This window comes from Conger conger, chromosome 16 (assembly GCF_963514075.1).
Source record: "Conger conger chromosome 16, fConCon1.1, whole genome shotgun sequence".
Taxonomy (NCBI): Eukaryota; Metazoa; Chordata; class Actinopteri; order Anguilliformes; family Congridae; genus Conger; species Conger conger.
The window spans coordinates 13,103,354-13,128,948 of record NC_083775.1 but is presented as its reverse complement, the minus strand read 5'-3'; the positions used below and the strand labels follow the sequence as shown (position 1 = coordinate 13,128,948).

The 25,595-nt window shown below is 46.8% G+C and overlaps 1 protein-coding gene across 3 annotated transcripts in view; it reads left to right on the top strand.

Annotated features, from left to right (window-relative positions):
- Window positions 1–25,595, top strand: part of cep112 (centrosomal protein 112) — an 84,487-nt gene that overhangs the window by 5,713 nt on the left and 53,179 nt on the right. For 2 of the 3 annotated variants that reach the window (XM_061224187.1, XM_061224188.1), the window contains exons 5-15: window positions 2,713–2,800; window positions 3,738–3,821; window positions 7,745–7,792; window positions 8,208–8,285; window positions 14,161–14,247; window positions 18,082–18,181; window positions 18,269–18,387; window positions 18,936–19,079; window positions 22,146–22,300; window positions 23,373–23,502; window positions 24,147–24,239. In XM_061224187.1, coding sequence (XP_061080171.1) covers window positions 2,713–2,800; window positions 3,738–3,821; window positions 7,745–7,792; window positions 8,208–8,285; window positions 14,161–14,247; window positions 18,082–18,181; window positions 18,269–18,387; window positions 18,936–19,079; window positions 22,146–22,300; window positions 23,373–23,502; window positions 24,147–24,239 — 1,126 coding nt within the window. The remainder of the gene's footprint in view (window positions 1–2,712; window positions 2,801–3,737; window positions 3,822–7,744; window positions 7,793–8,207; window positions 8,286–14,160; window positions 14,248–18,081; window positions 18,182–18,268; window positions 18,388–18,935; window positions 19,080–22,145; window positions 22,301–23,372; window positions 23,503–24,146; window positions 24,240–25,595) is intronic. The other variant, XM_061224189.1, reaches the window with a different exon arrangement.

The window sequence follows — 25,595 nt, the reverse complement described above, 5'->3', positions numbered from 1 at the left end:
CCTGTCCCCTCTTAATTTCCTCGGGATCCCTGAAATGAGCAGCTGAAAAAAGCTTCGACCCAGGTTCTGTACATTAGCGAAACAGAAGCAGAGTCCTGCTCTAACTCATTTTACACTGGTAGGTGTGTTTGTCTGGGGGCTGGAGGGGTCTCTATAACAAGAGTCGTTTGGTTGAGTTGTCCTGAGATAAAACACAAAGCAGCACTGCTCTTTTCCCCTTTCAATACTGCCCTCCCTGAGACCAGCGCATCAGAGAGGGAAAAGTATTTGGGAAATAGCACCCCCTGGTGGGAGAATGAAGGAGGCACAATGTTGTGACTTGTAGGCACTGTCCCCAACCACAAGTTACAGTAATTTACCTGCCAATGGTGTTCTCAGGTACATGCAATTAGTGCACAGCATGTGTAATGGCCTCCTTGAATATTTCCTCAGCTACAACATCTACAGTAATGGAATCATCAGCTTTTCTTGGGGGTCCAATCCAGGACCTTGATTAAGTCACATGAGCTGTTGTTCGGGCTTCACTTTGGAGCCCTAGATAAGGGTGCAGAAACATGGGACAGTTGCCAGAAATTATCGCAGTTTAAAATCTCCACGTGTTGACTTCACTGGGAGGACTGCCCGTTCAGGCAGATTGCGGTTGGATTCATCAGATAATGTGTGAATAAGATTTACAGGCGCATACAATGTCGATGCCTTCCTAAAATATGCATAGCTATTACTTCTTATTCTTTAGCATATGTGGGGTACAGCACCTTCAGGAAGCATTTGCAGCTCCTGAACCTCTTCACCTTTTGTCCTGTTGCCTCTTAAAATTTTAATGCGTCCCCTTTCAAAAACACAGCAAATTCAACACATATATGGTGCAAAGCTATTTTTTATTCAACATTTTTTGAATTAAGTAGATTTACAAACTTATTCTGTCCCCAGGGTCAATGCTTTGGACATAGGCCTTTGGCAACAATTACAACCCTATGTCTCCTCTGAGTCTCTGAGCTTTGTACCTTTGAGTTTTGGGAGTTTTGCTCATTCCTGATGCAGCTTGGCTGATGCAGGTTAGACAGTGCATGTTGGTGGACAGTTATTGTTTGGTGTTTTAAGACCACAGTGCAGCTTTGTCTGAGGCATGTCAGAGCACTGACCACCCTGTTTCTAATCCATTCCTCTGCAGTTTGCAGTGTGCTTTGGGTCATTGTCCCATGGGAACATGAATGTTTGCCCTAAACGCAGATTCTCTTGCGGACTGAAACTGCTGAAGGATTTGCCTGTACCTCCTGCTGAGGCATCACCATTACTTGATGCTGTCGCTGACGTGCTGTTACCTGGTGGAAAAGGCTGGCCAGTAAGCTCAGCCTTTTCCCAGAAACTCCTGGCCTGCCTCAACCCAGAAGTGGCTTCAGTCTAGCCCAGAGGTAGGCAGCCTGGGCCTTATCTGTTCCTGGTTTCATTATTTATGGCCTTAATTACTAAATCATCCCTAATATTTATGCCATCATTCTAGCTACATTTCTTGACGAGCTCATGAATGACAGCTGAAGAGTGCTCTTGGGTCCCTATACGAGACGATTTACTGTGATCTAATCTGTGAGTGAACCAGTGTTGGTGTATGTCTCCAGCCAGTTTGCTCATTTAGTCGTTGGTGGAAACAAAAGCCTGCATACACACCGGCCCTCCAGAACCAGACTTTCCCACCCCTTCACTCGCCTCTCTCCCAAAAGGATCTTGGGACCGCTTCTTATTTTTGCTGCTCTGCCCGTGGTGTAACTAGCGTCTTGGTGACTTCTCTGACAACTGCTCCTGTAGTCCGATCTCTCAGTTTCACTGGACGGCCCGATCGTGGTTGTATGTGGGTTGTGCCATATTTTTTCCATTTTGTTACATTTTGTTGACAGTGCTTCTGGGAAGGTTCAGTGTGTTGCCAATCTTTATAACCTTCTCCAGCTTTTTGTTGCCTGAAAATGCCATCTCAAACTTGGTGTTCATGACCGTGTGACTGATCTAATCTGCTGGCGCAGTTGTGAGACCACACAAAGACACTAAAACTTATTCTGTAACTATGCAGTTGAACACAGGTGGATTCCAAAGCAGCATGCAGTATTTATTATGATCTCTTATGCAAATGGCTGTGCCCTACGATGGACTGGTCCGTGTCCAGGGTTTGTTCCTGCCTTGTGCCAAATGCACGCTGGGATATTCTCCAGCCCCCCCTCAAATGGACGTGCGGGTATGGATAATGGATGGATGGATGGATGGAAATTTAGGCTGTTATTACAAAGGTTGAATACTCATCAAGTCTTTTTCATGTTTTTAATTTTAATATCATTCTGAAGACATTATAATATCATTTTGACATTACAGACTTCTTATATAGGAGAACAAAAAAAAAAGATCTATAATTTGCTTTGCAACACAGCAAAGGGAGAAATAATTTATGCTGCTGAAAATGTTTTTTTCTGTTGACACTGTGCAGATACAGCTCTGGAATTATTCATCGTTTTTTAATACGTCTGCATAATGTTTTTTCCCTTTTTTTATTTGGAGTGATCAAAAGGCCAGTGGTCGGGCTTGGCCCCTGGACCGGCAGCCGACTGGCCCCCGACGTCCGTGAATTCCCGCCTGGAAAAACGAGATTCCTTATCGCAGCCCCTATTTCTCTGGGCTTGAAAGGCATTCCTGACATTCTGAAGGCAGTTTTTTTCTGTCCTGCTACAGGAGGAGACACACGTACGGAGACAAGCTCCCGGCTCGAACCCAGGCCTCCCGCGCCCTGACGCAGTCCGCCAGCGAGGAGGATCAAACGGTGAGCCCTTATCTCCCGCCAACGCGCGGCTCTGTGCTGTTTTAATCCTCTCAACCCGCCCAAACGGCTCATCCAGTCCTCCAGCCTGTTCCAGACTGCATGCTGGCGTGACCATTTGCTGACCTTTTGGCCTGTAATATTAGCCAGTGTGACTGCCAGGCCTTCTCTCACACTTTTTTTTTTATTACACCGGTTTCTTGATTTTCAGGAACAAGGTGGTTTGAGTGCCTTGCATAAAAATCCATCTATGAGTAGTAAATCTGACCACCTGGTGAACTTAGCTTATGCTTCAGAAAGATACCTTTTAACTGGAAGAATAATAATAATGATAATAATAATAATAATAATAATCCCAGATACACACCTCACTACAGGGACACACTTGGCTAGAGAGACACACTTGGCTACGGAAACACACCTGTCTACAAGGACTCACCCAGCTACAGGGACACACCCAGCTACAGGGAGACACTACAGGGACACGCCCAGCCACAGGGAGACACTACAGGGACACACCCGGCTATAGGGACACACCCAGCTACAGGGACACACTACAGGGACACACCCAGCTACAGGGAGACACTACAGGGACACACCCAGCTACAGGGACACACTACAGGGACACACCCAGCTACAGGGACACACTACAGGGACACACTACAGGGACACACCCAGCTACAGGGACACACTACAGGCACACACCCAGCTACAGGGAGACACTACAGGGACACACTACCGGGACACACTACAGGGACACACCCAGCTACAGGGACACACTACAGGGACACACCCAGCTACAGGGAGACACTACAGGGACACACCCGGCTACAGGGTGACACTACAGGGACACCTCTTAGCTATTGTTGTCAGCCCCCCAGCCTGTCAGCCCGAATGCTGCGGTCAGATGAAGTGTTTCTCTTGTTTCCCCTTCTCCCAGAACGACAGATGCAGAGTGCAGGCCAGAGTGCAGTCTTCCGGCGACAGCGACCTCGAAGCGCGACTCAACAGCTGGAACCTCGGGGTGGGCCGAACTGTCTCACCCTCACGCTCCTCTTCATATAACACCATACTCTATTCACTGTCACGTTTCATTCTCCTCTCCATATAACACCATATTCTATTCACTGTCATGTTTCATTCTCCTCTCCATATAACACCATACTCTATTCACTGTCACGTTTCATTCTCCTCTCCATATAACACCATACTCTATTCACTGTCACGTTTCATTCTCCTCTCCATATAACACCATACTCTATTCACTGTCACGTTTCATTCTCCTCTCCATATAACACCATACTCTATTCACTGTCACACATTTAAGTCTCCTCTTCTTCATATAACACCATACTCTTTCTTCATCTTTAAGTTGGCCTCTGAGCCAGTCTGAGTTTTAGGGCCGAATATTCCAGCACAGCAGCACCCAGAACAGCTGTCGGCCCGGGGCTGAAAAACACCAGCCCTTCCAGCCCGTGTGTGCTACCCTCACACCTGTCCTCATCCTGGCCTCTCTCATGTGTCTGGCCTGGGGAAACGCCCTGATTTTTGCAGAAATCACCCTGAGTCTGTAGTTCTGCTCTGTTTCAGAGAAGACTGGTCTGTATTTCTGCTCTGTTTCAGAGGAAGACTGGTCTGTATTTCTGCTCTGTGTCAGAGGAAGACTGGTCTGTATTTCTGCTGTTTCAGAGTAAAACTGGTCTGTATTTCTGCTCTGTGTCAGAGGAAGACTGGTCTGTATTTCTGCTCTGTCAGAGGAAGACTGGTCTATTTCTGCTATTTCAGAGTAAAACTGGTCTGTATTTCTGCTCTGTATCAGAGGAAGACTGGTCTGTATTTCTGCTGTGTCAGAGTAAGACTGGTCTGTATTTCTGCTGTGTCAGAGTAAGACTGGTCTGTATTTCTGCTCTGTGTCAGAGGAAGACTGGTCTGTATTTCTGCTCTGTCAGAGGAAGACTGGTCTGTATTTCTGCTCTGTCAGAGGAAGACTGGTCTGTATTTCTGCTGTTTCAGAGTAAAACTGGTCTGTATTTCTGCTCTGTGTCAGAGGAAGACTGGTCTGTATTTCTGCTCTGTTTCAGAGTAAGACTGGTCTGTATTTCTGCTCTGTGTCAGAGGAAGACTGGTCTGTATTTCTGCTCTGTGTCAGAGGAAGACTGGTCTGTATTTCTGCTGTTTCAGAGTAAGACTGGTCTGTATTTCTGCTGTGTCAGAGTAAGACTGGTCTGTATTTCTGCTGTGTCAGAGTAAGACTGGTCTGTATTTCTGCTGTGTCAGAGTAAGACTGGTCTGTATTTCTGCTGTTTCAGAGTAAGACTGGTCTGTATTTCTGCTGTGTCAGAGTAAGACTGGTCTGTATTTCTGCTGTTTCAGAGTAAGACTGGTCTGTATTTCTGCTGTGTCAGAGTAAGACTGGTCTGTATTTCTGCTGTTTCAGAGTAAGACTGGTCTGTATTTAAAGCGCAGTGTGTGGGTTGTGGGATAGGGTGCCTGAGTGGGCCTCACCTTAGTGCTTAAAGCTGTGTGTGCTCTGCAGCCCTCTGAGCCGCATCCCCATAACATCTGCACAGCCCGGGGAAGAGTTTACGTAAACGTGGAGCGTTCAGCGCTTTACTGATGTGGTTGCCTAACTCCTGTCTGGCCTGGAGTGTCTGGTTTTCGCTCAGTGTCAGTAGATCCTGGCTTGGAGTGTCTGGGGTTTTGACTCGGTGTCAGTAGATCCTGGCTTGGAGTGTCTGTGGTTTTGGCTCAGTGTCAGTAGATCCTGGCTTGGAGTGTCTGTGGTTTTGGCTCAGCGTCAGTAGATCCTGGCTTGGAGTGTCTCTGGTTTTGGTTCAGTGTCAGTAGATCCGGACCTTGTTAGTTTCCTTTGGCTTTGGGTTTGTCAGTGCTGTCAGTCTGTAGCTGTAGCCGCACCTAGGTCTGAGCAGCACTTTAGCCAATGGAGCGCGAGTCACAGAAGAAACCAGCTGGCTGAGTCACAGACAAGAAGGTAGAGTCAGGTTAGACCGACACTCTGACAGCTAAGAGGCGGGCACTTCAGGCAATTTCAGGATTTAACATTTTTTGCTGCCTGCTAAGTGATGAAAGTAGGATTAAGTGAAAACGAGTGCTGACATCTCTGTGACCAGCAGCGATCATCGAAAAGCTTAAGAGACTTGATTGACCACATTTGCCCCAGTTAGGAATGTGGGTGTTGCATGTCCTTGGATCTCTGAACGCACAGGTGTCGGATTCTCCTGCCAGTATTGGGCATAGCTTATCTCTGTGTGACCGAGCAAGACCTTCTGGAGATTTAGGCACGGCATGACCGCAACGGAGAGACTGTAATAGAACCAGGAGGTCTTCCTGCTCCATTGTAGAACGCCTGCTCTATTTCAGCTTATGGTTGGTGAGAGTTTTGGCACAAAATGGCTACTGTGCATCACCCAGGTGGATGCTACACGTTGGTGGTGGTTGGATGTCAAACTAATGCATAGATGTTTGTGAATATTATGTGAGCGGCTCATGTAGTCTCATGAACAAAGTAGATTTTTACTAGATTCTCGTTCATTCTGGGTGGAGTTACCTGATGCTCATTTTCTGTTTCTGGGGATGTGGGTGAGTCTCTGGTAGTCATGGCTGTTGGGGATGTTATCAGGGCCAGTAAATGGCAGTTGGTTTTTTTTGTTAGGGTTCAGGGGTCACTTGTGAGGGAGTTTCTAAAGGGGATGTTGGGTAACACAGGCCAGAGGAGTTGGCTTTGGCCTGGGGCTGGGTAACAGACAGGCCAGAGGAGTTGGCTTTGGCCTGAGGCTGGGTAACAGACAGGCCAGAGGAGTTGGCTTTGGCCTGGGGCTGGGTAACAGACAGGCCAGAGGAGTTGGCTTTGGCCTGAGGCTGGGTAACAGACAGGCCAGAGGAGTTGGCTTTGGCCTGAGGCTGGGAAACAGACAGGCCAGAGGAGTTGGCTTTGGCCTGAGGCTGGGAAACAGATAGGCTAGTGAGGTTGGCTCTGGCCTGCATGCTCTGAGCTGGAAGGAAGCCCAGCGGAGGTCCAATTCAACTAAAGCTCAGCTATGTTCATGTCTGCCAGGAGAACACCGCTGAAAAATGCTGTTTCTGTTTTTTATTCTTAGCTCTTTTTTCATTTCCACAGTCTGTTCTGGCAAAGACGAGTGACTGTTTTATGCTTCATGGGATTGTCATTTGGTGGCCGCAGGGACATAGTTTAGTTGAGCTGGCCTTGTACCTCAGTGTTATCCCAATGAGACAGAGCGGGGATGCTTAGTACAGTTCAACTGGCCTTGTACGTCTGTGTTATCCCAATGAGACAGAGCGGGGATGCTTAGTACAGTTCAACTGGCCTTGTACCACTGTGTTATCCCAATGAGACCGCGGGGATGCTTAGTTCAGTTCAACTGGCCTTGTACGCTTCCGAAAAGATGGCAGAGTTTTTAAAAAGGGAACGTTTCTTTTGCATTTAATTTCAGTTCATCACATTTCTCTTTGAGCCTTTTCTGGGTTTCTTTGCTCCCGTCCATTTCTTTTTCACTTTTCGCTGTTACCGTTTACGCTACTGGTACGATGTGTACTAATTTGATCAGCCTTTTCTCACACGAATGAGTGAATCAGTGGGAGTTGCCTTTCTCTTCGTCTTTCGTTAAGTGAACACGGATTGCTTGCGAATGATGGGGGTTTGTTGACTGAGCGTCTGGGGAAGTAGGGCCCCGATATGAAATGCGAAAACAAACACAGGTATGGTTAGAGCTGCACCATGGCCCCGGGCTCCTGCTGTTATTCTGCTGGAAACTCGCCAGGCCCATGCTGGACCGTTTTGAAGTGGCAGCCTTTGAAGTCCCCCTCCTTTGTTTATGACAAATAGAGAAATGGAAGAGGGGTGGGGGGGATTGAGGGGAAGGGAGGAAAACCCAGTGAAGGGATTGTTGCATTGTTTCGCTCTTTCAGATCGAGAAGCCCAGGTATCTGCGGGAGAAGCCCATCCCCCTCTCTCCGGTAAGTGTGGCGCCCCCCTGTGGCGGCAACCAGAAACGCATGTGGGTATCCCCACACTAGCTTTTCAAGCACTATTACCTCACCCTCTCTAAATATGACGGAATAACTTACCTGGGAAAACGGTTTGAATTTAGCATTTCAAAAATACCATTCAGTAGGGACCTCTGATCAAACAATGTGATTGTACCGTCTTGCATCAGCCTGGAAGAATTTTTCCATGTCACTGGTTTTCAGAAAAAAGCTCTCCGAAAATTTGCATTTTTGAAAACCTGAAAACAACTACATTTTTTTCGTAAAATCAAGGAAAAAAAGGAGAGAAGGAGTTTATCATTGAGCTTGTGTGGAATAACCAAGTCTTCTTCTTTGGGGAAAAACAAATTGCCTCTGATTTCTATTTTGGTGCTGTTTTTAATAGATTTGCCTCAAAACAAGCCGGGGAAAAAATAGAACCTACAGTGACGATCAGGCAGTTTTTCACACACAGCAGAAAGAGGTAGGCTTCTGCCCCCACACTGACAGGAGGAGGTATAGCAGCACTGATAGCCACACGAGGAGTGCTCTTTCTCTCTCTCTCTCTCTCTCTCTCTCTCTCTCTCTCTTTCTCAGGTCCATTCTACAGTTCACATTATGGGCAGGATAACAATGGATAACTGCACTGAGTAAAACCCAGAATAGCTCCTTGTACTTCAGTCCATGTTCCAGATTTGGGAGTGTTACAGGTTTTACTGAGTGCACTTGTTCAGTGAACTCCGTATTCCTGCTTGATGATCCAGGGCCCTGAGTGATAGCCATTGCGTTAGTTTCCTCTGTCGACATGTACTCAATTACATAAGCTTCAACCGTACTGGACCGGTGTGCCTACCCCATTATCTTAATGCTCTTGTGCCCAATAGAAGAGCCAGGCGCACTTTCAGTGCTTTGATTTAAGTTAAGCAATTCTTAAGTGTCAGAGATAGGCGGACTGTAGCGTAGTGGTTAAGGTAAATGACTGGGACACGCTAGGTCGGTGGTTCTAATCCCAGTGTAGCCCCAGTGGGCCCTTGAGCAAGGCCCTTAACCCTGCATTGCTCCAGGTGGGATTGTCTCCTGCTTAGTCTAATCAACTGTATTTCGCTCTGGATAAGAGCGTCTGCCAAATGCCAATAATGTAATGTAATAAGCTTTTGGTGAGATTGACAGACAAAAGAGCCAATCCTGGGAGAGGAATGGGTCAGGAATGCTTTTACTATTGGTTGATTTTGTATAGTTCCTGCCTTGCTAAGCCACACAAATCCTATGCCACAGCTGTATTTCTGACTGAAAAGCGAGGGAAACAAGCATAAATCATACATGAGCGCAGATGTACTGTATGCACACTGAACATACGTACACACACACACAGTCAGTGTTTAATTACGATCAGTTAACAGGTCAATACTATTCAGGTTGAATTATGAAGGGAATAAAAACCTTAATAGGTAGGTTAGCCGAATAGGTAAATACAGTGAGAGAAAGTTAACATTGTATTACTGCGCCCTTAACATTGACTCACTACGAGCACAACCAAGTAAATGAACTGTGTTTGCATTGAAACAAGCCATAGTTGCATTTATTGGAAAATTAAAGTTATGGTCCAATATTGATTGAATTCAGGCCGTCATGTCAGCTATTCCACTGACACTGAGAGAGACACCTGTCACATGGCGATAAAGTGGGTGTGGTCAGTGTGGTGTGTGTGGCTGATCCTGCAGCTGTAGCCGTGTTTGTGTGGGTTAAAAGGAGCAACTGTCAATACTGGGGTGTTGGGTTTCGTTTCTCACGGTAATGTGGGGTTTTTTCAGTTGGGATTGATGCGGTGGGGGGGCCCTTCACCTGTTTGATGTCGTGTTGGGATGGGCCATTACTTAGCCTGTTTGGGGGGGGGTTGGTTGAAGGACCAAGGCACAGCACAGGAAGTGTGTGTGTGTGTGTGTGTGTGTGTGTTGGGGAACCACGTCCTTTTCTCAGTGGTTATAACAGCAGTTATAATGATATACGAGCAAAGATGTTTAATTAACCTGAACAAATTCACTATCCGAGGCAGCGGTAGCCATTTCCCAGAAATGAGTAGTTGTATGTGTGTGTGGGCATGAGCATCTTGCTGGGTGTGTGTGGGGAGGGGGGTATCTTGACCTGCTTTGTCAAGTCTGAACGTGAACGTGTGACTTATTGTACGTGCCTTTGGATAAAAGCATCTGCCAGATCCAAGGCCTGTAATGTAAATGTAAGGAACTGCTCAGGCAGGTAAGTATATTTTTGGTAGGTGTGGGTGACCTGAGTATCTTGGGCAGGTGATAGGGATGTGTGTGTGTGTGTGTGTGTGTGTGTGTGTGTGTGTGTGTGTGTGTGTGTGTGTGTGTGTGTGTGTGTGTGTGTGTGTGTGTGTGTGTGTGTGTGTGTGTGTGTGTGTGTGTGTGTGTGTGTGTGTATCATCTCTGCCAGAACACTCTGTTCCTGAACACTCCCCAGGAATGGTGTTTGCTTCTCCCTCATAGCCGTGGGGTCAGTGGTTAGCCTTCCGGTGCTAATGTTCCAGGCTGCTGTGATTGCAGCAGCCGCTAATACCCCCCTGGCTGCGTTTGTGAATGCCAGACCAGACCCTTTTCCCGTTTTTCTCTTTATTTTAATGAAAAGAATATTTCCATTATGGCACAAACCCTTACATTTTAAGTGTGTTGGATTAGAAAAGGTCTATTGAAACATGAAATCCCAACGTTAATGCGTTTAGTGCTGGGAAATAAATCGGCGTTTGCTTTGTTTTCAGTGCCATGGAACACGTTGGAGACTGGGGTGTAGGGTGGCGGTGAAGCGTGTTGGGAATTTGTGGCGAATCTGAGGCGAAGGGCTGGTGTTTGGAGAGAGCGGTTTGTCCTGGCAGAGAACAGCTTGTTGCAGGCGCTTGGAGCTGAAAGCTTTTTTGGACACGCTTAAAAGGAGAGGAAAGATCCACCCTTCCACACATCTCTGGGGTTTTTGTGCGCATATCGCACTTCCAAACTGGATGACTCACCCTGGTACTTAGACACCTGAGCCCTACAATCGCTTTTAACCGCTCTGTAAACCCCACCCCTCGGTCGCCATGGTCGCCATCTGCCGTATCCCCACAGCGACCGTGGCAGAATGGGTAACGGAATGGGATGATGTCATTACAGTCCTGATCTTGGTCATCTTGGTGTAGTTAAGCAGCACAAGATGGATACGATTGAAGGTGTCAGGTCTTCTAAGCCGCAGATAAGATAATATATCTAATAAATAATAATATACACTCACCACGCACTTTATAAGGAATATTTTATTACACCTACTCATTCATGCGATTATTGAATCGGCCAATTGTGTGGCAGCAGTGCAATGTATACATTCATGTAGATACAGGTCAGGAGCATCAGTTAATGTTCACATCAAGCATCAGAATGGGGAAAATTTTTGATCTCACTGACTTTGACCGTGGAATGATTTGTTGGTGGCAGACAGGGTGGTTTGAGTATCTCAGAAACTTCTGATCTCCTGGGATTTTCACGCACACTTGTCTCTAGAGTTTGCAAAGAATGGTGCAAAAAAAAATAAAAAAAAATAATAAAAATACAGTGAGCAGCAGTTCTGCAGACAGAAATGCCTTTTTAATGAGAGATGTCAGAGGAGAAGGGGCCAGACTGGTCAAAGCTTGCAGGAAGGTGACAGTAACAGAAATAACCAATAGTGGTATGCAGAAGAGCATCTCTGAACACACAAAGCATCTCTAAGTGGATAAGCTACAGCAATAAAAGTCATAAGAATAAGTCATATAAATACCTAATAAAGTGTATATAATAAATAATGTAATATTTTTAGTAAAGTAAATGCAGAAGGTACCGGGGTGTGGTGAATGGAAAGGGTGATACGGTTCCACTTTGCGTAACTTTCCTCCAGCCCCAGATAATTTTTTTTGCTCCCTTTTTCTTCTTTCCTTTTGAACTGTCCAAAAATCTGCAGTCAATCAGCTGTGTCTCTGGCGTCTGAAGGGTCTGTTGTGTTTCAGAAGTGCCCGGACATCTTGCTTCCATCAGGCCCAAATGCCCTCGCTGTTCTCACGCAGGTGTCGTGCTCCCCCCACCCGTTCCGCTGCTGAAAGCAGTTCTCAGTTGCGCAATATGGACCCTTGAGGATACCCTGCAACGGAAGACCTACAGGGTGGAGCGTTAACTTTTCCCACTCTTTCCGGGCCAGGCTAGTAGGTTAGAAACCTACTTGCCTGAATTCATGGCTACGTTTTTACTTGCTGGAATGTTGCGAAGTTTCCAGGTGACATCATAATCGGATTGCTATTTCCAGTATGAGCTACCAGGTTGGCGGTACTTAATTCGACGTTCTGTTGTTAAAGCGCTTGTTTAGAATACAAAAGGCCAAGTTAAGTTATGATGAGTGAAGATAACTTTGGCCGCAGTCTGTTTCAGCGTAACAGTAACTACCCGACCAAGTGACGGTAAATCACATTAGCAAACAGCCATATTTTTTGTTTTATGAATTTGTTTTGACTGCATCTGTTGGTGCTTCAGATAAAGGATAAACAGCTGAGCTGGCATGAGAAGCAGCTCAAACGCTCTTCTGGCAGCTGAAGCCAGACCCTGTTCTCTGTTTGCATCTGTTGCACAGACTCTGTCTTATCGAGTCTTGGTTTTTAAATGCGGAAATGTATAAAATTCCACCATGGCATACTACAACAAATCGAGTATTTAATTGCTTTGTTTTTGGGCCATGATTGAACGAGGGTACAGCAGTGTTGTCTTTTCACATCGCTTCACTTACCGCTGGAATGTGCTGAAGTCGACAGAAATTTGTGGCCAACCACAAATGAGGAAGCTTACCCGTCACAAGGGGAACTGTTGATCTTGGTCTCGCGTTTGCATCATTTCAGAACTGGGCCCTGTATCTCAAAGCAGGATTACTGAGTTAGCTGAATAACTGCACAGAGTAAAACCCAGAACAGCTCTTTTTACTGCAGTCCGTGTTCTAGATTTAGGAGGGTTCCAGGTTGTGTTCCAGGGGCGGCCTGTAGCGTAGTGGTTAAGGTAAAGGACTGGGACACGCAAGGTCGGTGGTTCTAATCCCAGTGTAGCCACAATAAGATCCGCACAGCTGTTGGGCCCTTGAGCAAGGCCCTTAACCCTGCGTTGCTCTAGCGGAGGATTGTCTCCTGCTTAGTCTAATCAACTGTACGTCGCTCTGGATAAGAGCGTCTGCCAAATGCCAATAATGTAATGTAATGTAATGTAATGTTTTACTCCGGGCGGTTATCCTGACTTCAGGGCCCGGCTCATGCCAGACCGGTTCTGGCCTGGCAGCAGGCCCGGGGTTTGGCCTTTGTGCGGCGTGGGGTGCTCTGCCGGCCCTTTTCTGCGGTGAAAACGCTCCTGGCGAATTCGAGAGCTGGCGTTAAGATCGCGTGCAGCCGGCACTTCAAAGCACCATGGCGGTTCGTAGTAAACCTCGCCCGACGGGCAGATCAAACGCGGCCGTGTTTTTATGTAAACGCGCAGGAAGCGCTGGCGGAACAGGATTCACCGGCGGTGCTGACGAGTCACAGGGAGTCAACCCTGACCTGCAAACGCCGACGAGCTCATGAGCGGAGACACAGGATGGCTGCTGTGCATTGCCATGGTGGCCGCTACATGTTTGTGTGTGTGTGTGTGTGTGTGTGTGTGCGTGTGTGTGAGTTTGTGTGATCTCGGTCTTCACAGGATGAGTTGAGTGCCAAGGTTCTGGAGGATGCTGATTGGTTGTTCCTGCTGACTAATTTTCCTGTTGGGCTCAATGGAAAAATAATTCGGGAAAAATAACCCTTGTTGTATCTTCTTCATACTGGCAAGCATGGTGGTTTGAGGCTGGTTTGATACCTCAGACTTAGATGACTTAAAACCAATTAGTCCACAAATTTGTTCCTAACTGTATCAGCGTAGTTTACAGCTGAATTGAGTCCCATCCCCCAATTCCCATAGAGATCCATTCAAATGCAAAGTGCTTGTAAGGCTACCTGAAAGTAAGATATCCAGACTCTGCTGATTTTGATAGGTCACAGACTTCAGGAAGTCATGACATACAAAGGATATGCAACCAAATACAAACCATGACTATTTTATTTGACATTATGTTAATTTAATAGATGTGCGTGTGTGATCCCGGTCCTCACAAGGTGGGTTTATGGTGATATAAGTGTGTGTATCTGTGAGATCTCGGTTCTCACAAGGTGGGTTTATGCTGATGTGTGTGTGTGTGTGTGTGTGTGTGTGTGTGTGTGTGTGTGTGTGTGTGTGAGATCTCGGTCCTCACAAGGTGGGTTTATGCTGATGTGTGCGTTATCTCGGTCCTCACAGGGGGAGTTGAAGGCCAAGGTTCTGGAGGCTCGGTATCAGGAGGAGAGGCTGAAGATGCAGCAGAGGCACGATGCTGACGTTCAGAAGGTGGGAGAAACTGTCGCTGCTCAGGCCTTTTACATTAAACCGTCAACAGAAACACACCTCACATAGCTTCTGTCTGTGTGTGTGTGTGTGTGTGTGTGTGTGTGTGTGTGTGTGTGTGTGTGTGTGTGTGTGTGTATTCATTTGTGATGGTGCCATTACATCTAATTCAATAAATGATTCATGCCAGATATTTATATAGACACAGGTGCAGATATGTAACACAACCTTTTGCAGCTTTGGGGAAAAACAAAAAAGAAAATTATATGAAATGCGGTTGAGAACCAAAGCAGATGGTGATATGTCTAAAGGTAAAAGATCTCAGTTGTGCTGGTGAGATCTCTAAAGGTAAGTGATCTCTAGACCCTGTGAGATCTTGAAAGGTAAGTGATCTATAGACCCTGTAAGATCTGTAAAGGTAACAGATTTCTGTAGTATTGGTGAGATCTCTAAAGGTAAGCGATCTATAGACCCAGTGAGATCTCTGAAGGTAAACAATCTCTAGACCCAGTGAGATCTTTAAAGGTAAAGGATCTCTGTAGTGCTTGTGAGATCTCTTGGAGATCTCTCAGCAGTAGAAACCATGGCTGACCATGAAAGGTGAAGTAAGTCTCTCTGCACTATAGGTGAGATCAAAGGGCTCTGCTTTAATGCTGGGCACCCCTACCACAAATCGCACCGAAAGCCCCCCTATAACAAGCCCCCCACCACAAATCCCTCAGAAAACCCTGCTCCTTATAACAGCTCAGCCACCCAAACCACCATCTCCGTCTTTAGGAATTATTCAGCCAGATGCCAAATCAGTCGGGCACTCTGAAGGGATGTTTGAAAAGGACCCAACCATTCCGCCACACCAAAGAGCCGTCTTAGAAAACGCCTGTTCCTTTTTTCACTTTTCACCTCTTCAGAGAATAGAGGGTATCTGGTGGTTGTGTTTATTTTGTCCAGGCAGGCCTTTGAAACCCTTGCCTCAAATATTATGGTGTCCTGAGCTATCTAGCTCTGTGTGGCTGTGGTGGAGGCACATTTATGTGAGATACAGTATGCTCCTGTGGAAAATTAGTTATCAGCCACCTTCGGTGCGGAGATCCTTAAAAGGCTGAAATGGCCAAAATGGCTCTCCTAAAAGCCAGTGCTTCTCCCGGACTGGAGTTTCCTTGCCCCCTTTCTCTGCCCCATCACGTTAACTTCCCTGAGTACTGCCAAATTGTACTCTTTTGGGAAATGGCGGGAAAAATTTTGCGGCCTTAGAAATTTGCGCCCCCCCCCCCCCTACAGGCAGCTTTTTGGCCTTCTCTGATGTGCCGGGAGACTGACGGCATCCTAATCGGAGGAAACACGGAAACATACCTCTCATGTTCTCTGATGTTTTTTGGATGAGAAATGGTACGCCTACATTTTGTAGTAGTAATTCATAGTATTTGAATGTATTTGCTGTCTGTGTGTATGTGTGTCTGATTCCAACACCCCGCACATGACGGCAAACTAATCCTCTTTGAGAGCTCAGTGCTCTGTGTGTGCTATAATAATAGCAGCAGGTCAAACAAACCTCCAAATAAATAGAAATCATTGAAATACATTGCTAAATCTTCCAGAGACCAGGCACATTACATTGCCTGTCCAGGCAGAGAAGTGAAAATAAACTACAAGGGGCTTGTGACTTTAGATCCGCTAAAGGTTCCCTTTTTACTGTGCATTTCAAGCAGCTACCAGCACCAGGAACCTGTTTATTATTGGCTCTGTCGCCCTGGCGACCTGCCACCTGCAGTTAAGATTAAACTTCCTCAAAGTGCACTATTTCTGTGGAGCTCTAACGGACGTTCCCTCTGCGACGGAACACAATGAGAAGACCGTTGAGGGCTTGCGGAACTGGTTAGGGAACTGGTTAAATTTTAAATGACTAAGCCTGTCTCACACCTTCAGATTGGGATGCCTTAGTCAGAATTAGTGATGCAAATCCATTTCTGGTTGTCACACGAGGCAAAGCCTTGTATAGAATTATTTAGCCATCTGTATAAATTTGACAAACAAATAGTTTTCCATTGATGATATGGAAAGGAATAGACAACCCGGGAATGTTAGCGAGGTCTGTCTGCAGAGAGCGTGTGTAAGAGAACCGAACTGGCAGTGTGTGTGTGTGTGTGTGTGTGTGTGTGTGTGTGTGTGTGTGTGTTTATCAGGTAATGACTGGTATTTTCTCGTGCTGTGCTCAGCTGAAGATGACTAGTTTTGGGGTTTTAGAGATGTGGAGATACACCCCACAGTGCTGAATCGGATCCTGACCGTGCAGACCGGGACCGTGAATGGGGCCAGGCACCACACAGGGCACCAGCATCACTGCCTTAATAATTATGTTTATTAATGCTAAATTAAACATGATTCTGTCTGTTAATGCTTTATAAGGCTGTCACCAATTAAGCCTTTATTAAGGATTTGTAAATGGACTTTGTATTCTTTTACTGTTTTTGCATCTTATTTTCCATGTCTCAGGGTGTAGAATAAGCTTGTGTCCTGATATCAAAGTATTAGAGCACGTCTTTGAATGTGGTTTAGGATTATTCTCAAAATAAGAACGCCTCCCCCCTCTACTTTCTTGACATGCCTGTTAAAAATGCTGCACTGAGAAAAATTAATTAAAAAAAACTTTTACCTTGAGTCTGACTAATATTGGAGGGAATTGGAGGGAAGCACACCCAGTCCATTTTAGCCTTTTGGTCATCACTGCTAATGTTGATGGACGCGTGCATTCCAAAACAAACCCTTCTCAGTAAGCTACATTAAAGGTAAAGAGGCATTAAGTTAATTTCCAGCCTCTTAGTGAAGTGTTTCTCTAAAGAAAACCGCCAGTGTACGTGTGAAATCGGTGCAGTCAGATTCTGTCAGCGTTGCGGATATTTTACTCGAGGCAGAAGTCGCACAGGGCTTAATTTCCCCACAGCTGAAAAGCATCTGGAGACAGATTAACATCCCAAGCTTTTAGCGTCTTCTCTTGAGCTGCCGTATCCTTTTCTGATGTTGAGAGAACTGCACAAACTCTTCAAAGGCTGTGAGTGAGTGCTCTGTGCCTCTATCTCAGCTCGTGCGGGTGAGTCTAATTGAACTCGCATCTTCACAGCCGGTCTGCCATCTCACAGCTCCGTGCGGAAGATGGGATTTGCTCCAAGGTCACGCCGCGGCTGCTCAGGGATTGTGTGTTTGCGACGCGTTTTGGGAAATGAGGCTTGTGACATGTGAATTGAAACCCAAGCGACAAGCCGCTGGGAGTGCGACTTGTTTCTGGTTGAGCTAAAGCTACAGCATGAATAAACATTTATTATTGTATATATTTTTTTTTTTGCAAATTAGCAAATGTGTATTTTACTTAAAATGACAAAACCCGGATTAGGATGTCAAAGAGAATAACCAAAAATGTTTGCCAGTGTATTTTTTTATTAAGGTTTTAAACAATGAAGCTTCTTGTTGCAAGGCTATTCTCGATTTCGGTCCTGATTGTTCAAACCAAAAAGTTGGCGGCAATGTGCAGAGGATTAATTACACATTACTGTGGATGCCATTCATCGTGATTGGCCAACCCCGTTCCACGTTGTGCAGCTTTCTTGGCTATACTACCTAGCCCAGGGGTTGCAGCCCTGCTCCTGGAGCGCTGCGGGGTGTGCTGCCTTTTGTTTTCACCTTAAAATCAGCAACCGTTTCAGACCCAAGAAACAAGGTGAGCTGAGCTAACCGTGTAATCCACTGCTGAGTAACAGAGAAAGCCAGCATGCCCTGCGGCTCTCCAGGACCAGGGTTTGCCGACCCCTGACCTGGACTGACGAAGATGATGAATGTCCCCTCCAGATTCTGGACAGAAAGAATGGCGAGATTGAGGAACTGAAGGCCATGTACAGGACCAAGCAGAAAGACTCGGAGGAGACCGTCTGCAAACTGGAGAAGAAAGGTGAGGTGTGGGCGGAGCCGTGCGGCGATGAGCGTTTCCCCGCGGTGAGTGCGGTGAGATTTACCGCCATGGCCGTCTCTCCTCCAGTTCAGAGCCTGGTGCGCGAGTCGCAGGTCGTCCGCGAGAACAGAGACGAGCAGATCGCCGAGCTGAAGAAGATGCTGGACAACAACGCCGACTCTGTGAAAAACGAGTGGGAAACGAAGGTAGAGAGGGCAGCCGCTTCTCTGCTTCTGAAGGGATGTTCTTCCACACATTAAAACTGCCACTGCCCACCAGTGCCTAAGGCCCTCCATTTTGGATTCAGTGGGGATAGGCTCGGATTTTAATTGGACGTCAGAGTGAGGGATTGGGTTTTGATGGGCTTTTCGGGTTCACGCTGGAATTTTGGGTTTAATGTTAGGCGGTAACTGGCATTTTGTTTCACCTAGAACAGTGGTTCCCCAACCCTGTTCCTGAATATCTAGTGTCCTGTAGGTTTTAATTTTAACCGTACTTTAGCACACCTGATTCTATTAATTAGTGGCTCAACAAGATCTCTTGCTGCCGAATGAGGTATGCTTTGTTTAGCTTTTGAGTGAGAACCTACATGATAGTAGATATCCAGAAACAAGGTTGGGAACCACTGACCTGGAAGGTGACTTGAGATTTTGATTGGGCTGTGTGGTGAGGGATGGGATTTTGATTGGATGATCTGGTGACAGAAAGGATTTTAATTGGTTTTGGAGCGTTGAAGGTTTGACACTGTTCGCAGTTGCACACTGCCGTGACGGAGATGGAGCAGGAGAAGTTTGAGCTGCAGAAGAAGCACACGGAGAACATCCAGGAGCTTCTGGATGACACAAACCAACGGCTAGCCAAAATGGAGGCCGAGTACAGCACTCAGACACAGGCCACAGTAAGTATTGCACTCAGGCAAAGTAAATATACAGTGCAGTCTGTAAGTATCCGGACTCTCCAGCACATTGGACTTGAAATTAAACAATGAACATGAAGTTAAAGTGCAGACTATCAACATTAAAGGTACAATAGGTACGATTTTTCTATTAAAACATTGTTACACGTCCATTGTAAATCCCTTCCTCTCATTGAAAAAGGCTCACTGAAATGTTGCCTCAACCTCTCCCTGTGTTTATAGTCCTTAAATTCGGGTTTCAAAATATGCAGTTGACAGACCGACACTGAACAAAACATTGTATAGCTGTACAATAATTCAAGCTCATTGGTTGAAAATTGGTTTTAATTGCCATTGCCAACGTCAGTGCGTTCACAGAGAGGGGGGACGGATAAACAGTGTTGTGGTTTGAGGGTGTTTGTTGCTGCAATTACTCTCATGACTCTCTAGAAGTCCGAAATTACCTAATGTGCGTTTAATTTGCATATTTTGTCATTTTGTCGAAACAGTCTGGGAAAAAAAGTCCAACTTTGAGTCAGTATGTGTTTCTTTAAAAAAAAGCAAAAAAAATAAATAAAAAGCAAAAAAAAAAGGACAGCCACTGACGTCTGGCTGGGCACGTACCACAGAGTGGCACATCTGTGTGTGGCTGTGGGTACGCTGCCCGGAGCACGTTCGGCGAAGGCTGCCCCTATGGGACGTGTTCTCATATCGACCCGGGGTGCAGTGTAACAGGATCCAGCCCGGGGCAGATAAGACCATTATCTCCCCTACTGGCGTAATTATTGTGCAACAGCTATTTTCGTTCCGAAGTCCCCAGACTTTCAGATAATCCTCTGAGGTGCAACACTTGAAAAGTGGGCCATTTATCAGGGTATTTTTTGTTTTTTTTGTTAGACTGCATAAGTCTATATCTGCCCACAGCTGGACCCCTGAAGTTTAGTCCAATCCAGTGCCCAACAACAAAACGTAGGACTCGAACCTGGACTTAATAGAGAAATCTGAAACAAAAATGTTTTAAGTATGCTGTTGAATAAAAGCTTTCCGAGCTGGTTGAAAAACAGTTAGTGCTGGTTTCATAAAGTGGGAGCTTCAGCTGAAGTTAATGTCATCTCTAGTTTTTAAACCTGTTGGGATTCAAAGCTGGTTCCAGCTGTGTTTTCAACACTTCTAGCTGGTCAGAGCTGGTCTGTGGCTGGTCAAAGCTGGTCTCTGGCTAGACAAAGCTGGTACAGTTCGCTGGTGGTCAGACTGGTGAACTAGCTGGCTATATAGCTGGTTGAATGGCTAAAAGTGCTGAAAACACAGCTTAAACCAGCTTGGCCATCTTCGGTTGGTTTAAACTGGAATCTTCAGCATGGAAGACACTCATTCTGGCCCTAGACCGGCTGCACAGAGCAGGAGGTCGACCGTCGGTCCAATTCAAAACAAAGGCCTTTTGATCACTTCACATCACACCACTCATTTGCACAGAAGTCATTCTGCTTCACTTGTGTTGATTAGGCCTAATGTTTTAGGTCGTTAATAGGTTGATGTGGCTACTGTTTTCTCTCTTAGCACTGCTGTTTTCAGTAAGCTCCACGTTACCGTTTGTGTGACATTTTCCAAGATAATGAAGACTTGTCTGCCTCAAGGGCTCCACAGTTTTTCAGTTTCAAAAGAATCAGTCAGTGCACACACCAGTTATGTTCTGTGTATTTATCTTTGTGTCATTATCCGCAGACACCATTGTTCGGCTCTTGTACGCCTCAGCGACGTGTTTTGCTGGGAGTTCAGTGTCCTTGATTAATCCTTGATCAGCGGCAGGTGTTTCACGGAGCGACGGTTTTGAGATGCGTCCCGCGTTGTCAGGCAGGGGGGAATTGAGACCTGATGTCTGCAGGCCTTTTTTTTTCCGGTGGTGGCTTGTAGTTTCTGAAACAAAGGCCTGCTTTCAAGGCTTCTGCTGCAGGCGTTGCTGACCGTCCGAAATGTGGTTCCTGTCAACGCCTTCCATTTACTGCGGCTCGGGGCGCTGTGCATTATATCTTTAATCAAAGACCTGTCGACAAACCTTCACCTCCTGCATTCCTAAATACGCTCAGCTGTTTGCAGGACGGAGGATGCTGCACTTTTCCTTATAAAGGGCACAGCACTGGTTTTTATTCCACAACCTTTTGACTTTGGCTGCTGGTTGTCTATCCCTTTCAAGCATGCTTTACTAATTAATTCCTTAGATAGTGCCCTTATGTATAATTTCTTTACTATAAATACATTTATAGCATTAAATGACGTTATTTAAGCAGCATTTATGTCCCACAGCAGACAGACATTTGAAAATACTCTTGTATTGATGCACCTGTTCAGATGCTTCATGAATCTAGTCAAGCTTTAAGAACATGAGGATTCATAATCACACGAACCGGCTATTCAGCCAGTCTAAGCCTGCAATTTACCTGCAAATGAGTGAGCGATTAACAGTGTTATTTCTGCTTCTTTTGCGGTCAAATACGCAATTGTTTTTGGATTCAAATGGTGACAGGGGTGGAGGTCGGTTGCTGATGGTGGGGTTGTTGGCTGCCTCAGGAGCAGGTGGTGTTGGAGGTTGAGGTCGGGTGCTGATGGTGGGGTTGTTGGCTGCCTCAGGAGCAGTTGGTGTTGGAGGTGGAGGTCGGGGGCTGGTGGTGGGGTTTTTGGCTGCCTCAGGAGCAGGTGGTGTTGGAGGTGGAGGTCGGGGGCTGATGGTGGGGTTTTTGGCTGCCTCAGGAGCAGGTGGTGTTGGAGGTGGAGGTCGGGGGCTGATGGTGGGGTTGTTGGCTGCCTCAGGAGCAGGTGGTGTTGGAGGTGGAGGTCGGGGGCTGATGGTGGGGTTGTTGGCTGCCTCAGTAGCAGGTGGAGGTCGGGGGCTGATGGTGGGGTTGTTGGCTGCCTCAGTAGCAGGTGGAGGTCGGGGGCTGATGGTGGGGTTGTTGGCTGCCTCAGGAGCAGGTGGAGGTCGGGGGCTGATGGTGGGGTTGTTGGCTGCCTCAGGAGCAGGTGGTGTTGGAGGTGGAGGTCGGGGGCTGATGGTGGGGTTGTTGGCTGCCTCAGGAGCAGGTGGTGAAGGAGCTGGAGGGCCGAGTGAAGCAGCTCTCTCTGGAGGTGGAGAACGGGAACGTCCTGCGGCAGAAGGTCACCCAGGAGAAGGCGGAGCTGGAGATCCAGATCGCCTCCATCAGCTCGGAGCTGCAGGAGTCCAACCGCAGGTGAGCTGGGCCGCCCCTCTCGGCCTGAGCTCCGCCCCTCTCGGCCTGAGCTCCGCCCCTCTCGGCCTGAGCTCCGGCCCTCTCGGCCTGAGCTCCGCCCCTCTTGGCCTGAGCTCCGCCCCTCTTGGCCTGAGCTCCGCCCCTCTTGGCCTGAGCTCCGCCCCTCTCGGCCTGAGCTCCGCCCCTCTCGGCCTGAGCTCCGCCCCTCTTGGCCTGAGCTCCGCCCCTCTTCGCCAGTGGGACCGCCCCTCACAACCGAGCTCAAACAGCTGAAATCGTCAGTCCCACCCGGTTGAGGCCGTGACGGAGGCCACGTTTAGCCACGAGCGCTCTTCACATGCAAGCAAGGCACAAACATCAATAGTGCAGCTCTCAGCTTTGAGCCTTTCAGAAATCATTTTGGAAAATTGCCTGCTGGCTTTTCCCATCTTCAAAAACAGTTTGAAGGTTCTTCTGAAGGTTCTCAGTGTAACTGCTGGATATCTGCGGGCTGTGCCCATCCTCGTTAATGGCAGTATGCTAATGGATGGCATCACTCATTACTGTTATTCTACCTAATTAGGGTCCTAGTGGAGGGTCCCTTTATAATCTGTAGGCTGTTTATCTGCTTGGAGCATTGGCTGTCCTTCCGCAGACATAACATCTTTAATACTGGTAGTGTACAAATGTAATGTGGTTGTGTTCATTGACATATTACCTATTACAAGTGACCCGATTTTGTGTGGGATTTTTTTTTGTATTAATGGAACTCATTTACTGTGAATAAAACAGTTTTTTAAGCGGTGTGCTAAGGCGTGACATGCCAGCTATTTCACAGCATAGTGTGCGTGGTGAAAACACAAATTTAATAAAAAAGATCTTCCACTTTGTAATGCCTTTATTGTTAAAAATGTAAAGTTGACCACGTAGCTGTTGTTACTCCTAAAGCAGTGTTGTTGAATTAAAATGTGGTGTTGGGAGAATGATCACTCCCATGGGACGTGTGGACGTGCTGGTAATGTGTGACTTCCGGAGGACTCGTGAATAGCGCCGTGTTACTGATAATGACTGAGCATCTGTTGCTCTGCTAAAGGGCCATCACTCTGCTGATGGAGAATGAGGAACTTGTGAACAGTCACGAGAAGACCGTTCAGAAGATGCAGGCCAAACAGGAAGCAGACATGAGTTTCCTTCAGCAGGAACAAGCCCTCTCTGCAGCCAAGGTATCTTAACCCTGCCCAAAAACCAATGCCCTTCACTCCAAATGATGATAATATTTTTCCTAACATGCATTGTGATGTATGTATGACATATTAAGGGTGAGGACGGCCTATTAGAACTGTGCAGAGAACCTTTTGTTTAATTAGAGTTTTAAAAACATCATAATTTGTCTGTTTCCCGTTGTTCACGGAGTGGGTGCAGAATGCATTGGCACTCCACGATAAACAAGAAGACAACGCCTCACGATGTTTTCACTTCTTAAAGCCACGCCGGTACGAAGCATCACACAATATGTTTTATTCGTCCATGAACCGCGTGCAAACAGCTTTCATGGGGGCCTGTAGCGTGGTGGTTAAGGTGCATGACTGGGACCTGCAAGGTTGGTGGTGCGATCCCCAGTGTAGCCACAATAAAATCCACACAGCAGTTGAGCCCTTGAGCAAGGTCCTTAACCCTGCATTGCTCCAGGGGAGGATTGCCTCCTGCTTAGTCTAATCAACTGTGTGTCGCTCTGTATAAGAGTGTCTGCCAAATGGCAATAATGTAATGTAATATAATGGGTACATCTGGAATCAGGATTACGGAGTTAGCTGGAGAAGGGTTTTACTCGGTGACTGGTGTCATTTGTGGAGCGATGTCTCCGCAGGCCTCTGATGTCATCGTGGACCTGGAGCAGTGTGTGGCTCAGCTCCGACAGCAGCTGCAGGACTGTGAGAACAAGAGGACCAAACAGCTCAGGGTGAGGGCCTCACTCACTCACTCACACACTCACTCACTCACTCACTCACACTCACTCACACACTCACTCACTCACTCACTCACTCACTCACTCACTCACTCACTCACTCACACACACTCACTCACACACACTCACACACTCACACACTCACTCACTCACTCACTCACTCACTCACTCACTCACTCACTCACTCACTCACACACTCACTCACACACTCACACACTCACTCACTCACTCACACACACTCACACACTCACTCACACACACTCACTCACTCACTCACTCACACACACTCACTCACACACACTCACACACTCACTCACTCACACACTCACTCACTCACTCACGCACTCACTCACTCACTCACACACTCACTCACTCACTCACTCACTCACTCACACACTCACTCACTCACTCACTCTCTCACTCACTCACTCACCCACCCACTCACTCCTCACTCACTCACTCACACACTCCTCACTCACTCACTCACACACTCACACTCTCCTCACTCACACACTCACACACACACACACTCACTCACACACTCACACACTCACTCATACACTCACTCACTCACTCACTCACACTCCTCACTCACTCACCCACTCACACACTCCTCACTCACTCACTCACTCACACACTTCTCACTCACTCACTCACACACACACTCACTCACTCACTCACACACTCACTCACACTCACTCACTCACTCACTCACCCACGCACACACTCCTCACTCACTCACTCACTCACTCACTCACTCACTCACTCACTCACTCACTCGCTCTCACTCACTCACTCACTCACTCAGTCGCTCACTCGCTTGCTCGCTCACTCACCTGCTGGGTACGCAGACATCACTTACAGATGCCAGATGCAGCTCATCCTTCAGTCACTGTTGTAGGCCTCAGAAGTAGTGTTGTCATTGCCTTCGAGAATATCTATGGTTTGTTAGAATTTCCCAGACTTCTGGGTCAAAATGTCATTTTATTCCTGTTGTTTGTGTTCTCGTTTGTAATTTCCAAGTTATTTGAGTGGTTGCTTTTTTCTTTGCTGACTAACAGTAGCTTTGAATAACCTGGAAACCCAAACAAGTGCTAGCTTTCTGTTAGTGAAATTATTATTTTTGTTGGAAAGCAGCATTGGAATTCAGTTGGACCCAGTGCCACTTAAAAGAGAAATGTGTCTGGATAAAAACTCCAATGCCAGCTTAAATAACAGAAACCCATATATGGGCAACTGGGTTACTTTCTGTGTTTAACATTTGATTTCAGGTCAAGTTTTATTGCAATGTTCACTGCAAAGTGTGTGTTTTGTATTTTGATTAGTTCTAAACGCATTGTGTTAAGGTTA